This window comes from Trachemys scripta, chromosome 4, assembly GCF_013100865.1.
Source record: "Trachemys scripta elegans isolate TJP31775 chromosome 4, CAS_Tse_1.0, whole genome shotgun sequence".
In the NCBI taxonomy this organism is placed as follows: domain Eukaryota; kingdom Metazoa; phylum Chordata; order Testudines; family Emydidae; genus Trachemys; species Trachemys scripta.
The window spans coordinates 16,376,737-16,391,355 of record NC_048301.1 but is presented as its reverse complement, the minus strand read 5'-3'; the positions used below and the strand labels follow the sequence as shown (position 1 = coordinate 16,391,355).

Here is a 14,619-nt window from a genome sequence, read left to right as displayed (position 1 = left end):
ACTAGGATAGTAGTGAAATCAGCCAATGAAAAGTCTAAAATCTGCTAACAGAATGACCGGATTAAATTCTACCACACAGCTAGCACGGACCAAAGAAGTGAAATTAATGGATTGAGACAGGAAAAATAAGAGGCAGTGGGGCAGCTTCACAGCTGGTTTAGATTACCATAGTGAGCTGAGAACCTGACCCACCCATCGGTAATGCGAAAGCTGAAGCTGAAAGCCCTGTTGGAGTTCCGTAAGGAAGTAATAGTACCATATCTACCCTAGGGACTTACCAGTATAGCATCTGAGAACCTCACAGTCTTTAATGCATTTATCCCCACAACACCCATGTGCAAGACAACTTTGGGAATCTGGCCCCAAGCAACTTGCCCATGGTCACACAGGAAGTTGGTGTCAGAGCACGGAGGTGAACCTGGTTCTCCCAAGTGCCAAGACAGAGCTCTTAAGGACTTCCCTTCTTTTCAGCGTGGGGAAGACTAGACAGCTAACCAAGGCTGCCAATCTTTGTACTCTTTCACTGAGCTACTGGAAAAGTCTGAAATACAGCTTTGTAGCAATTAACTAAATCTCACCTGAGCACATCAAGATTCAAGCCATCTGTGTCAGCTGCTCTAGGACTGAGACTGAAATAAGAGCCCAAAGGATGAATCTAGCCTACTGAGCATGCACAATGTCAGACCCCCACGTTTTGCCAATAAACGCAGCTCTCTGTACGTTTACAACGCCCCTTCTCACACATTTGTCATATCCATCAGTTCAGCTGTCTATTGCTCTAGTACCTCTTTGCCATGTTATGGTGGCTGGATCAATATCCAATCTCACAAATTTTTTTCTCTCTTCATCCGTCAATGTCCCAGGGTCAGTTTTCTCAATACCCAATTTCTGGGGGGAGGAGAGGGGAAAAATAAATAGTCAAAAGGTTGAAGAAAATGAGCCTTTATTAAAATGATGAGCCTTCGCACAGCAGGTCTCCCCATTTTCAGCAATAAAAGGAAGGAGAGGGTGCCTCTCTAGAGCTACTTCTCCCTGCATAAAGCAGCAGTGGAAAATCTGTTTCTGAAGCACAGTGTGCTACTAGGTAATTGCAAATTCTGTCAGAGGGCAATGCATATAATACAGTCCCTCCCATCGGAGCGGGTGTCAAGGTCAACACAGGTACAAGACAGCTAGCAACATTGTAAAGAGGAAGGGAAGCCCCCTCCATCAGCATCCCTAAGAAATCAGGCATAGCTCTACCTTATATGCCAGGTTCTAACCATAAGTCTCATGTGTTTACACTGATTTCTCATTACTTGGCCTGCGGCCACTGCACACTGCCATAAGTATTAAAACACCGCTTCTTCAGCATGCTAGATACAGTGCACAAAGGAGGCATTAAACAATTCAGTCACAAGACGGTCAACATCCCAGAAAGCCCTGCCTGAAGACCAGGAACTTCTTGAAGATGGGCAATTTGCCAAGATGCTTAATTGAGAGAGGCATTATCGCATGGAGCCCAATTCAAGTACAAGCTTAGAAATGAGTGAAGCGATGGAACTGATTTAGGAACAGCAAGCATCTTACAGCCCTACGTGTCCCCAGAAGAGAGGCAAGAGGGACGAGTTCTCCTCTGTCGTCTCCTGAGCACCAGGAGTTCTCAGAGCCAGCAGGACTCTCTTTTTGCCAGTTTTATCATCCCCTTCACACCTCCACATTATAGCCAGCAGCGCTGTGGCAGCAGAGGTCTGGCAAGGGCTCCCTGCAGAGCCTGTCAGTAACACTCCATATAATAGGCCTGAGCGCTTTATGTGACATAGCCCAGCAAAGGAGGAGAGACTGAAACTGGCAATCAAACATGAGTATCACATGGTGGAGACATCACAGCCAGTTCATGATACAAAAATGTAGAGTCCCCACAATCAGATTGTTGTTCTTGTCCCCCCAATGGACACCTGTTCTGGATGTACAATATAAAAGTAGTTGTGCAATTCTGAGTGCCTGAGGCTCTGTTAATAGGAAGGCCAACTGATTAACCAGCAGACAACTCCAATAACTTCCCCTGAACCTACCACCTAGATGATCTTGTCGCTACTGTGAAATGGAATTGCTAGAGACCAGGAAGACACACTGGCCCATGTTTTTTGCTGAGCCCTAGACAAATGATGCCATTTGCATTTCAAATTCTAGTCATTTAAATGATCGTTGAACAGCTGTGTGCCTAGATGAATGCAATTAAATGGAGTATTTTTCCATGAAAAAACTGACACACAGAATGTGAAAATAAAGAACATCTCTCCTTTTTTACTCAGTTTGTATTAAAATGCAATTTCCAGTCGCTCACGTTCAGAAAGCTGTGTTTTTGTGTTCACTGCCACAATAAATACCACAGCAGGAAATGTTCATCTTCAGTCATGACTGTGTATCTGAAGGAAGTCCTTGGGGCAAGGACTATTTATTTCTGACTTATGCTGCATCAAGGACACTGAAACAACAGTAGATTATTTATAAGGGGCCCTTGTTTCTTCCTAACTTCTGTGTAGTTTACTCATTCGCTTAATAGTGTATAAAGTTAGACTGAAACCTCTTAAAGACGTGTCACAGCCCTGTCTTTGAGCTGGATTGTGGGGTAATGCATTTTTGCATGCTGCATAAATAAATACCAACAGACCAATGTAAGGTTTTTGTAATTTATCTTTTCACAGGGTAAAGACGATGCATACAGAACAGCACTAAAAACCTAACAGGCTTGATCAACTCACCTGCAGTCTTCGGATCTGAATATCAGAGAACTTCCTAACGCCATTGATCAAAGGCACCAACCGGGTATAAAGAGCCTTGAAGAATGAGATACAATTAGCAGCTGCAGGGTGTCAAAAAATCTTGGCAAAATAGACTGTGCTCAACACAACACAGAATGGAATCAACCGCGTCATCTTTTACCTGATCAGACTGAGTTTGCTCGTGGAACATACGAGCATCGATAGCTGCAGCTACTAGGTTATTGGCTGCCGTGATGGCGTGGATGTCACCAGTCAGGTGGAGGTTAAACTATAGGAAAAAACGGACATCAGTTATTTCACCCTTCTTTTACTTTTTTTTTGGTAGTTTGTTATAGCCAGATGGAAAGAGAAATATTAATAGCAATGTTACCAGGGGAGCGGCGGGGGGCAATTGCTCTGTGCAATGTGTGGAACAGAAGATGGAATTCATCTACCACAGAAACATGCCACCCCCACATTTATGTCATTTTACAAACTTCCTGAACGAAGTGTTCAAAATGAGTTTCTCATGCAAAAGTCAGTTCCCCCAGCTCTGCCAGGATCATCAAGAGAAGGTTTACACAGACGATGGAAAAACATGGCTATACTGCTTTGTTGATACCTTCATTTCAGACACACGATCTGATTTGTGCAGCATAGTGGGATTAGAGGTTAGGATTTAAATCTGCTTCTTCTGGGCTTGGCATATAAAAATAGAGGCAGGGGAGAAGGGGATGCAGTTAGGGAAATTATGCATAGCAGGAGTGAAATGAAGAAGGGAGATGGTGTTAGAAAAGTCAGAAGGGATGACAGCAAGAGCCATAAAATCTTAATCCCATAGACTTCAGAAACCTCAATTACTAAGGCCTTAAAACGGACAGACAGCTGAAAAACAGAGTAACTGACGTACTAATCACCAGAGCCAATCTTATTCTAATACACAAATATGTGCCATTGCTTATTGCCTTATTTTGTACCTCTTGTTTTAATGTTCTCTACCAGCTAAATTCTTCCTGGGCTGGAAATTGCTTGCAAAAGGTATTCACCAATATCTCTGAGCTGCTACTGTGATAAATAGCTCCACAGACTTGCAAATTTTTTAAAAGAAGATCATGTTTTGATTTATAAAAAGAAAACAAAAAAACACACGATTGGAATTGGTCTTAATACCACAGAGGTCAGAGACAGATCTTACCTATCTAGTCCGTTTTCAAGCCACAGCAGGATTGTTCCTTATTATTGTATATGGGCAAGCATTTTGGCCAGTCTAGTTAAGTGTCCCAAGTGACTGGTCTTCCACAGCTTCCATTGGGAGATTATTTTTCCTTCGTTGAATTCACTAATATACCCCTCAGCTCCGTGCGAATTAAATCTTTGCCCGCCTTCACATTTACACCTTTTGTGGACTGAACACATGAATCTTTCCCTATAGTCCCCTTACCATTTCTGCTGATCTCCCTTGAATGCCCTCCAGTGTGTCACTATACTTCTAGCTCATAGAGCAAATATCATATTCTAGGTGCAGTAACACAAGAGACATTGCCTTCTAACTCCATGCCCTGCGATGCTAGGTGTATGGATGCAGCGTCTCCCTGCCCCCGCCAATAAACAAATCAATCATATTACCTTTGCTGCTGCCATATCACATTGCATATTCCTGTCTAATTTGCTGGCCACTAGCACTGCTACGTCTTGGCCTTACTGCTTTCCAAGTTTCCCTTACCCATTGTATATTAATAATCAGACATAATTATGTAGAAGTAGCACACAGAAATAGTGTGTTCCTGAGAGCGTAAACAGTCATTGACAGTGCTACTCTACGCTCTTCCCCCTTAGATCTAAAAGTGCTTTGCAACGGAGGGCCATTGTTACCCCCACGCTACAGATGGGAAATTGAAGCATATAGAATTAAAATGATTTGCTTATGGTCATGCAGTGAGTCAGTGGTAGAAATGGCAAGGCAACTGAGTTCTCCTTATTCCTAGTCCTATACCCTATCCACTGACCCACGCAGCCTTCCATTTAAAACAATGAAAGATTAACTTCCTCTGTCCTTAAAGTAGCTTTGCTGAAAGGAAGTCAATACCCATTCTCAGACTTCAATCTCACTACAAACAAGAAGATTTCCAAGAAGTTAATGACTACAGCAGCTCTCACCAGGGTTGAGCATTACACAGTCAATAAGGTTTTGTGTCAAAATTACCTCCTCCATGGGGATAACCTGCGAATATCCACCACCTGCAGCTCCGCCTATAAAAAAGCATAAAAGGAAGTAATCAAACCATGCTGACTAATGCCTCCTTAGCTTTGAGCACATTTGCTTAGCCATTTTTAAAATGTCTTTATTATTGAACAAGTATGATTGAAATCCAACACAGCATTTAGCGTGAGTATATCCAAAACTTACTTTCTTTCTAAAGAAATTAGATTCTTCCCCAACATATCTGTGTAACCCTAAATGACCTCAGTGGGGATTATGCACCTCTATACAGAAACAGAAAACTCTCTCTCCTAAGAGTTGAAATTTCTAGAACACCCATCGGCTGAATGTGCCTTCCCTGCTACTCTTCTATCCAGCATGAACGGCTATCAATAGGACACTGCCAAGTCGTACCTTTTATGCCAAAGGTTGGTCCCTGAGAAGGCTGTCGGACGCAGGCAAACACATTCAGGTTGAGATGTGCTCCTAAGGCTTGAGCCAGGCCTATCGTAGTGGTGCTTTTCCCTTCTCCCAGGGGCGTGGGTGTTATGCTGCAATACACAACACCGCACATGCAATGGAATACTTGAGGCCAAGAACTTAGCAAGATTCAAAATGGGATTGGATGTTTAATGGATAACAAAGACTATCCAGAGTTAACACTAACACATATTTTGGAAGGGATATAAGACCTCATGTTTCAGGGCTCAAGACAACCTCTTGTAGTCAGAGTTAGAAGGAGTCCTAGAGCTTGTCTACACTGGTGCAGACTAGAGGGGTGTAAATTTTCATTCACACGAGTGTGTCGTGCACTAACTGGCCTGTGTGCACCCTGCTGGTGAACACTAGAAGTACCTTAGTGTGTATTGACACAGTCCCATTTCAAACAGTACTATGATAACATGCACTAGGGAACTTCTAGTGCTCACCAGCAAGGTGCACACAGGCCAGTTAATTCATACTAGCATGTCACACACTAAAATTTACACCCCTCTGTTGTGGGCAAATGCATGGTGCAGACAAGCCCCAAGTGTGGAGCCAGTTTAATCCTACTGCAGCGGTTTTACACCATCCTTTGAAGCTTCTAGTGCCGGTCACTGTCAGACAGGATACTGAACTAGATGGACTCTGGGTCTGATCCAATTCCTATGAATTGCTCCAAGTTGCCTCCAACATTCTTAAAACTGTAGGGCAAAGCAGCAAGGCTCCAAAACCCTCCCCCAGAAATTCTACACCACGTTTCCCAATATCACCTTTAAGGAAGGAACAACCTACCCTGTTACGACGACATATTTGCCATCTGGCTGGTCCTTCAGGCGTTTGAGAGTCGACAGCAGAACTTTGGCTTTGGTCTGACCGTAGAGCTCCACCTCTTCGGAGAGCAAGCCAACTTCTCTAGCGAGATGACCAATGTGCTTGGGTACGCAGGATCGAGATACCTCAATGTCGCTTAAAGAAAAAAGGAGGTGAATCTAATTTGCTGAAGCATGAAACTGCCTGCTTCCCGACAGGTATAGCCCACAAGCACCCAATGCAGGATTTAAAAACTGAAATCTCTAAGCTTTACAGCCAAAGAAGTCAATCTGCCCAAGGAGATCCTCTCAGCCCATTGTAGTATGGGTAAGGGCATCTCCCAAGTCAGCTTTGCTACTGATGCCTGTTACTTGGGAATTTTCTAGTCTTTCCTGTGACATTTCAAACACTTGCAAGTGTTTGTTATTAACACCGGAGATCTAATTCAACAACTCTTATCTCAAGGTGCTTTTGTTATCTCAGACTTCAGCTCTCCCAAGGCAAAGGAAGGAATCTTGTTACTTGCTGCTTCAGCCATTATGCATCTAAGTGGCCCTAGCAGTCTCTAGCTTTCAAGAGGGCTGAGAAGATTAGCGTTTGTACAGAGCTTTGAGGCCCTGATTCAAGAAAATATTGAAGCACATGCTTAAGTCTCACTGAAGTCCATCAATGTGACCTATCACCATACATAATACTTTGCTGAACTGGGGTCTCCATATGTAAATGGCTATGTAAGTGCTAGTAGTACTGCTCTGTGGCAGCATCATTGCCCTTAAAAGCAGCTTGCCATTATCATACAATTATCCATATTTTAAAAACGACCATGTTGCCGCCTGCATATTGGCCAATACCATAAATTGCATCGTTGTACACAACGAGGCCTCTGTCCTGGAGCATGATGTGTGCCCGTCTGAAGCCCCGATGCCACTGAGGGGGCTCAGACAGGCAAAGGAGCCTGGTCGCACATGGCACTCTGCAGGATTGGACGGGAATGCTTTCCTCTGCAAAACGCTGGGAATTTTAAAAATTAGAATGAACTCACGTAGTTACCCTCCTGCGTACAAACCTGCCATGAGAATTCCCATACACAGCCCCAGAGAAAACAAAGAACAGACACACGACATTACTAGACAGCCAGCGGTAGGTTATTTGAAGTGTTACCTTGGCACAGGAGTCCGTAAGCGGAGCTGGTTGTACTGGATGCTCCATTTCCCAGGTTGGAATTGCTCTAGAAAACGTTGTGCGCTCTCGACTGTGCTCTAAACGTGCATAAAAAGGCTCAGTTTAGTCACAAAGGTTGCATCACGTTGGTTAATAAACACAGGTTCAGAAAGGACTGCCCAGCCCCCTCCCTTCTATCTCAGACAGCGACCAATGCTCTGATTAAAGCCGTTTATCTAAATTTCTCAATGAGACTTTTTAAAATGCTTACACTGGACCTATTTCCTCCCCACCCACCCACATTGCCTCCTCCCTCCCCCAAAGGCAGGCAGGGGCCGCTGTAGCTGTAGGCAAACCGGGCAGCTGCCTAGGGTGGCGGGACCAAACCTGAGCAGCGCTGTGACCCTTTACGCCCGGTTGCAATGTCACTCACTCAAATTTGACCCAGCCACACACCCCTCTCTTGGCAGAGGGGTGGCCAGGCCATATTTAAGTGTCATTGAGACCTGGCACTTGCCCCCCACCATCATAACCACCAAGCCACCAGAAGGCTTGTTGCACTCCCTAGAAAGTCCTACGCCCTCGTTCCCCCCCCCTGCAGCTGAGAATCTCTGTTCTAGGCGGTAGGAGGCGGTAGCCTCCTGAAGTTTTGCCTAGGACGGCTAATTGTCTTGAGCAGCCTCTGAAGGCAGGTGCTGTGCTACTGCTATCTTTCTTGTGCCACCTCATGGCTCGTTTTAAAATTACAGCTAGTGCTCCCTAAGAGCCCCACCAGCGAAGCCTGTTCAGCCCACTTTCCAGGCACTCTGGGTTCCTGGCAGGGCCGGCCCTAGGCCAAATGGCACCCCAGGCAAGGAGCAACTTCAGCACCCCACCCTCCATTTGTTAAAATTTTTTATTGCATTTGTAGCCCATTTCACGACTTTCATGCATGATTTGCACGCGTGATTTATCCGTCATATGATAAATCTGCACACTAGGATCCGTAAATCTGTATTTAGTCATGTCATATATAAGCAAATAAAAGTATTCATTTCCTTTAAGCTTATAGAAACTTTTTCATTTTAAGAATAACTGAAATGTACTAACATGAAGAAATCGAACTGGGCACCATGATCGGGTGGACCAATATTAAATAATGTTACAGTAGGTGACAGCCTTAGAACGTTAACCCTAGTCCTTTAGTTCAAAAGGTCGCTTTTCTTGCCTTTACCCTCGTGAACTGAAGCACAGCTTCCCATTAAATACGTCCTTTATTAGTCGCTGCCTACACTCTTCGAGTTTTAAAACACAAGTACCCTTTCACAATTACACAATAAAATAAGGTTCACAATATTGCAGCTGGGGCTCTCACTTCATTCTTATATCTCACTGACTGGTGACTCCCCGCCCCTTATATACCCATGAGGGCCTGGCTGACAACATTCTACGAGGTTCAAGGAAAGCGTAGTTCTCAGAAAGTCTGGACGGTTCCATGAGATTCTACAAAGGTCTAGAACATTCTAGGTTAGTGAAAAGGGAATCCACATACAGAATACCTGGAACATTTTACTTCAAAATTCTATTTTCCCTTTTGCGTCTAACAAAAACAGCTTCCCGAGCCCGGCGTGCCCCCAAGTCTGGCGCCCCAGGCAGTGACCTGTCTCTAAATCCGGCCCTGTTCCTGGGAGTCATGAGCCATCTCCCAACAAGCTAGAGCTGCAGTCCCCCTGCACTGTTGAAACTCTTCTCTGGAGGCGGGGGGATGATGACTTTCCTCTGCCAGGATTCTAGCGAATTAAGCCCACTGCAAACCTTGATTGCTTTTCACAGCATCAGGAAGAGGGCATGCAAGGCACCAGGCTAGTGACATGGGAAATCACTCAACTCTTGGGACAAACCCCGTTAGGTAACATGATGCGTGTCAGTGAAGTCATAAGCAAAGAGACAGCGAACAAAACCTCAAACACACACAAGGAGCATACACTACAAAGCCGTGTAGGGCATTTCTGTGGGATGTTTGACCAGTGGCACACAGCCTAACTTCTCCCAGGCACTCACCCACCCCCAGAAATGCCCACTGTTATTTACTGTGTGTTAGTTGGCTAGTCATACAAATGCACAAAAAGGGGAGGTAGGACACATTCTGTCTGTGGTTCACATACCTGCATTAGCATGGCCACAGTCATAGGTCCCACACCGCCAGGGACGGGGGTGATGTATGAAGCTCTTTCCTTTGCTGCATTGTAAGCCACATCTCCTACTACCGTTTTCCCACTCGGCTTTGTACTGTCTGGGAGGGGGAGATAAAGTTATGCACAGGGCATTTCACTGAAACAAAAGAGACTGAACTCCCACTGGGACGAGGGCTCGCACACATCGAAATGAAAGTTCAGCCACACAGCAAGCAGCAAAGAGATAAAATGATCAAGCTGGAAAATGTTAGATTTCTTTGTTTCCCGAAGGGTAATTTTAGGGATTGTGAACTCAGACTGGATCAATAGCACTATCTACCCAGAGACCAGGTAGAACACAGGCAGTCTCTACTTCCTTGAGGGTGCTGGGGTTTCCTTAAAGGGACATGAAACCTGGGAAATTTCATAGAAGGCTCCAGATCACATGGTGCTTTTGGGAAGGGAAGGGAAGGGAAGGGACCATGTGCTCACAAAGTCCTGGCTTTGTGGGAGCAGGAGGGGCAGCTGAGGTGTGGAACTAAACCCACCAACTCATTTAGCCCCCCATACTGCTGTTAGAAATTGTCCTGAATTGGAAGTACAGCTTTCAGTCAGACTGGAAGCAGTGAGGGGTGGGGGAGGAACATGTTTTCCAGCAATAAGAAGCTACATTTCCCTTTGCTCTTCATATTTAGGTTAAATTAGATTTCCTGCATTTCAGAGCAAGCCGAGGCTCTGATCTGTTCTGCACTTAAGTGATTACATACTATGAAGTGTGGCACATGACTTGAAAATACGAGATGGAATTAGGTAGAACATTTAATCTTGCCAGCATGCTATAAATAACGAGACAGGAGCTGAAACTGAATACTAATACACCAGTTTATAACACAAGTTACACTTCAACCATTTTGAGCAAGTATCATGCCATACACTGGTTGATTTACACTGAAGAAATTCACCACTCCTTAGAGAGAGGACAGAGTTTCCATTCTCCCCCCAGTTTCTTGCTTTGTTCAAATGGTTGGCCAGCAATACTGCAGTATCACTAGATTAGTGTCCAGTCAAATTAAACTTGAAATACAACTTAATCCCCCTCCTCCATTTAAACATCTTAAATTTCTATTTCTCTAATAAGTCTCTCTTCTCTATTTGGCAAAGGTTAATCACCATCCCCCACCCTTCCCCATAAATAAATGGTCCAGAATGGTCCAGCCAATATGTTTTGGGATTTTTTTAATTCACTGTGCATTAAGTGAGGTTGGCAGGGAGGTTCACCTGTCTGGAAACAGAACTCATTCACCTACTCAGCAGAGGAACTCAATTTTAGGTGTAGCACACCAAAATGGTGGCTTTCACTTTCTCTGCAAGAGTGGTGGATGTTTACTTCAGTGGTTTAGAACGCAGAGGACATTACATGAAGAGGGATGTAAACATCTGATCTGAAAGAAGTTTACACTTCCCAGTTTATCTCAAAGCAAGATATCAGAAATATTTATTTTTTTAATAAACCAGAAAGAAATTTCAATTAAGCAGTATTATAACCAGAGGGACACATTTTGCCCTCGGTTGCTCTTGTGCAGCTCCATGCACTTCAATGTGGCTGTACAACATAAATGTTGGACAGAATATAATCAAAAGCTTTAACATAAATACTATGAAAAAAATATATAAAACAACAGGAGACTGAAAAATTGAAAAGGAAGTCAAAACAAAAGCAACTAAAGTCAACACTAATTCTACAACCACTGTTACTGACAACTAGCAGTTTTGAAGTTTTGCTACATTTGTGTGTTAAGTGACAAGTTTCCTTCTTGTGTTCAAAGCCTGAACCATGTCATGGCTGTTAAATCCTGTTTCTACAGCAACTGTTAGTAATCTGCAAGCTTGCTGCCTGAGCTACAGAATAATTCAGCTTCCCATCCTGAAGCGCAACTTGATTAGGAATGCAAAAGGGAAATAATGTAATTACATTTTCTTCTAAGGATGCCAAGGATGACTACAAATCATACCAGCAACAAAGCCTCAGTCCCTGAGAACAAAAATCAAACAATTGATAAATAATGCACTCAAAACAAAACATCCTAATCTGGGTCTGATAAACAGGCAAGCCAGAGAAGCACATTTTATTCTCTATTGTGAAGCTAAGTCTGCAAGATAATATAAATGAAGAGGAAATGGTGACTATTTGACCAGCTTTAAAATATTTTCCCTCTTGTGGTTCAAGAAGTGGTCAGTTAGAGGATCTTTTATTGTCTGTTCTCCCCCAGTCATCCTCTAACCCACCTCTCCACTATACTTCCCACACACACACACACACACACACTGCATCTTCCTAAACATACAACAGATTTTCTTCACTGCTAAAATATCAGAGGACAAAAAAGTTCAATAGCTAGAGGTCAAAGAAACTAAATGGTGGCATTTTATAGATATGAGACTACAAGGCCCCTTCCCAGAGTACACAGTCAAATCTGCACACCTGAAAGTGAACTGCTCACGTCAGGATAAAAGACTCAACACCTCGAAGGCCAAGGTGGCCGAGGCGATATCTTTTACTGGACCAACTTCTGTTGGTGAAAGAGACAAGCCTTCGAGCTACACAGAGCTCTTCTTCTGAAAGTCAGTTGTAAAGATATTCGCTGTTGGATGCTACTGCTGTACAATTTCACAGGGCCAGACTGATTCCCCAGTGGGTTAGCTCTGCCCAGGGACATGCAAGCATCTACTCAATGTTTCCTTGAAGTTCTTGCTAGCAGGCCAGGGCAGGGTGTTGATTGGTCTTCTCCTTGGCTGCAGCAATCTGCTTGTCCTAAACTCATGGATTCCAAATAGTCTACTGAGGTTCAAGGACACCCAATACAGGGGATCACTGATACACCCCATCTTCCAGCTCTCCCATCCCACACAAATAGAGGCTCCCCAGGACCTAGAACTACCCCTTCAAGGAGGGTTCCAAACTGTGGACAGGAAGCAGTGTAAGCAAGAGTGCCCTGTGGGATTTTTTTGAAAGAGGGCAAAGACTATGCTGATTCTGTGGCCCACCCCCAATACTGCTCTTCTGTCCCCTCTCACAGAGGATTTCTGCAGGGCTGGAACAATGCAGATGAGGTGCCACTCCCCGCATCTCCATCCTTTGGGCCACAATTTGCTGCATCTCAGCCCTCCCCATCTAGGGAGACCAGTTATAATACAATACACAGTGTTGAGGCCAAACAGCTTTCTCTCAATCCCAGAGCTGCAATTCCCATTCTCTGCAGGTACACTACTACCCTGATATAACGCGACCCAATATAACATGAATTCGGATATAACGCGGTAAAGCAGCGCTCCGAGGGGGGCGGGGCTGCGCACGCCGGTGGATCAAAGCAAGTTCGATATAACGCGGTTTCACCTATAACGCAGTAAGATTTTTTGGCTCCCGAGGACAGTGTTATATCGGGGTAGAGGTGTATCTAGCTGGGAACACTTACATCCACTGGAGGCCAGTTTGTGCTACTTTCTACCTAGCATTCAGAGCACAGGAATTCTGTTAATCTCAGACAATGGGCCAGCAGCAGCATACTCTGGGAAGAGCTTTTCTTGGAGAAGCTGACAAAGCAGCCACTGTTTCCCCTCTAGCATCATGATCCTCACGCTGGTTTCCCAAAGGTTCCACAGCATTTCCCAGGGGTTCTTTTAAAGCCTGTGATGAGGAGGGGAGAAGCAGGTGGAAGCTTTGCAAAACTCTGTAGCTTCCAAGACTGAACACTAGTGTTCAATACGGAATATTTCCACAGGATACATTTTAAAGCGCTTTCTGCTAAGCCTCATATCTCCCCAAATGCGCCAGCCTATAGAACTGCCACAGGTGATTCTGCGCTAGGTCCAAACATTTCTAAAGTCAGAAAGACAAAAGTGATCATCAAGGAAATCAGGACCAACTTCTCAGACATACAGTCCAGTCCATTCAAGCTCTTAAACAATGGCAAGACAATGGTATACCGGGAACACAATAGTATTTTTATTTGCAACATGCTAACAGGGGAGGCTGCAATCTGCTTTGTTTTATGCAAATCAAGCATGGCTTTTTGGTTCCTGACAGATTGCCAAAGTTTGGGTGGCCCAGCACAGATATATCAAATAACAACAAACAGCAAGGGCAGTTTTATGTTAAGCAGAGGACTTAATGTTTTCAACTACAAAAACTCAGATGTCATCTGCAAGAGGCAAGACAGCTGAGCTGTAGGCGAGAAATGTCTTTACCTTCCATTAGATAATTACATTGCAACAAAATGACTGATCAATTATAAAGCTACCTTCTTAAAAGCCCTGGGGGCGTAGGTATGATGACAGCTTGACTGTGACTAATTTCCTATATCATGTAATACCTGTAACTTGGATTTAAAATGAGGGGGGAGGGGGAAACTAGAATGAGCCAGACCATCTGTTTCTTCTTTACAAGTGACAAAAAGTAGTTAAATTAAACCCTAGACAAAAATCCATAGCCAGATGATTTTCCGCCAGACCCTCCAGTGGTTTGCAAATTATATTATGCTTCAAGACAATAGTCCTTCAAGTTTAAGTAGAGGTCTCCATCAAGATGCAGCAACGGTGTAATATCCCCCACCCACCCACACATGCTTACCTGGTATATAGTTGATTCCACAGTCTATTACTACGGCACCGGGTTTAATCCATTCCCCTTTTACTATTTCAGGTTTACCAGCCGCAACCACCAGGATATCAGCTTTACTAACCTATCAAAATAACTCTGCGTCACTACAGCAGATACAAAGCAGGTCATTTTTGGTTTAGTTTTAGTCATTTGCATTTTCAAAAAAGCAACAGTGTCCCCAACACAAAACAAAAATCCTCCCTGAAGCCCAGGGATGGGTGGGAAGGAAATATTTCTATGGCTACTTTGAAGACCTTGTGACTGTGAATTCAGAGGCAGGGAGTTAAATTAGGAGCACCTGAAGGTCACCTTTCCACCTCATGCTGACTCTATTTGATCTTTATAACCATTAATCTTTGTTAATGCAGATCAGAGTTCTATCCATTATTATTGTTGGTATTACAATAGCAC

The 14,619-nt window shown here is 44.0% G+C and overlaps 1 protein-coding gene across 1 annotated transcript in view; it reads right to left on the bottom strand.

The window, feature by feature from the left end:
* Positions 1-14,619, bottom strand: part of MTHFD1 (methylenetetrahydrofolate dehydrogenase, cyclohydrolase and formyltetrahydrofolate synthetase 1) — a 70,224-nt gene that overhangs the window by 30,190 nt on the left and 25,415 nt on the right. Inside the window, exons 8-16 of the mRNA XM_034768052.1 lie at positions 14,179-14,290; positions 9,543-9,670; positions 7,399-7,496; positions 6,220-6,393; positions 5,359-5,495; positions 4,948-4,994; positions 2,926-3,033; positions 2,745-2,819; positions 786-888 (exon numbers count right to left, since the gene is read on the bottom strand). Of these exons, the coding sequence (XP_034623943.1) occupies positions 786-888; positions 2,745-2,819; positions 2,926-3,033; positions 4,948-4,994; positions 5,359-5,495; positions 6,220-6,393; positions 7,399-7,496; positions 9,543-9,670; positions 14,179-14,290 (982 nt within the window). The remainder of the gene's footprint in view (positions 1-785; positions 889-2,744; positions 2,820-2,925; positions 3,034-4,947; positions 4,995-5,358; positions 5,496-6,219; positions 6,394-7,398; positions 7,497-9,542; positions 9,671-14,178; positions 14,291-14,619) is intronic.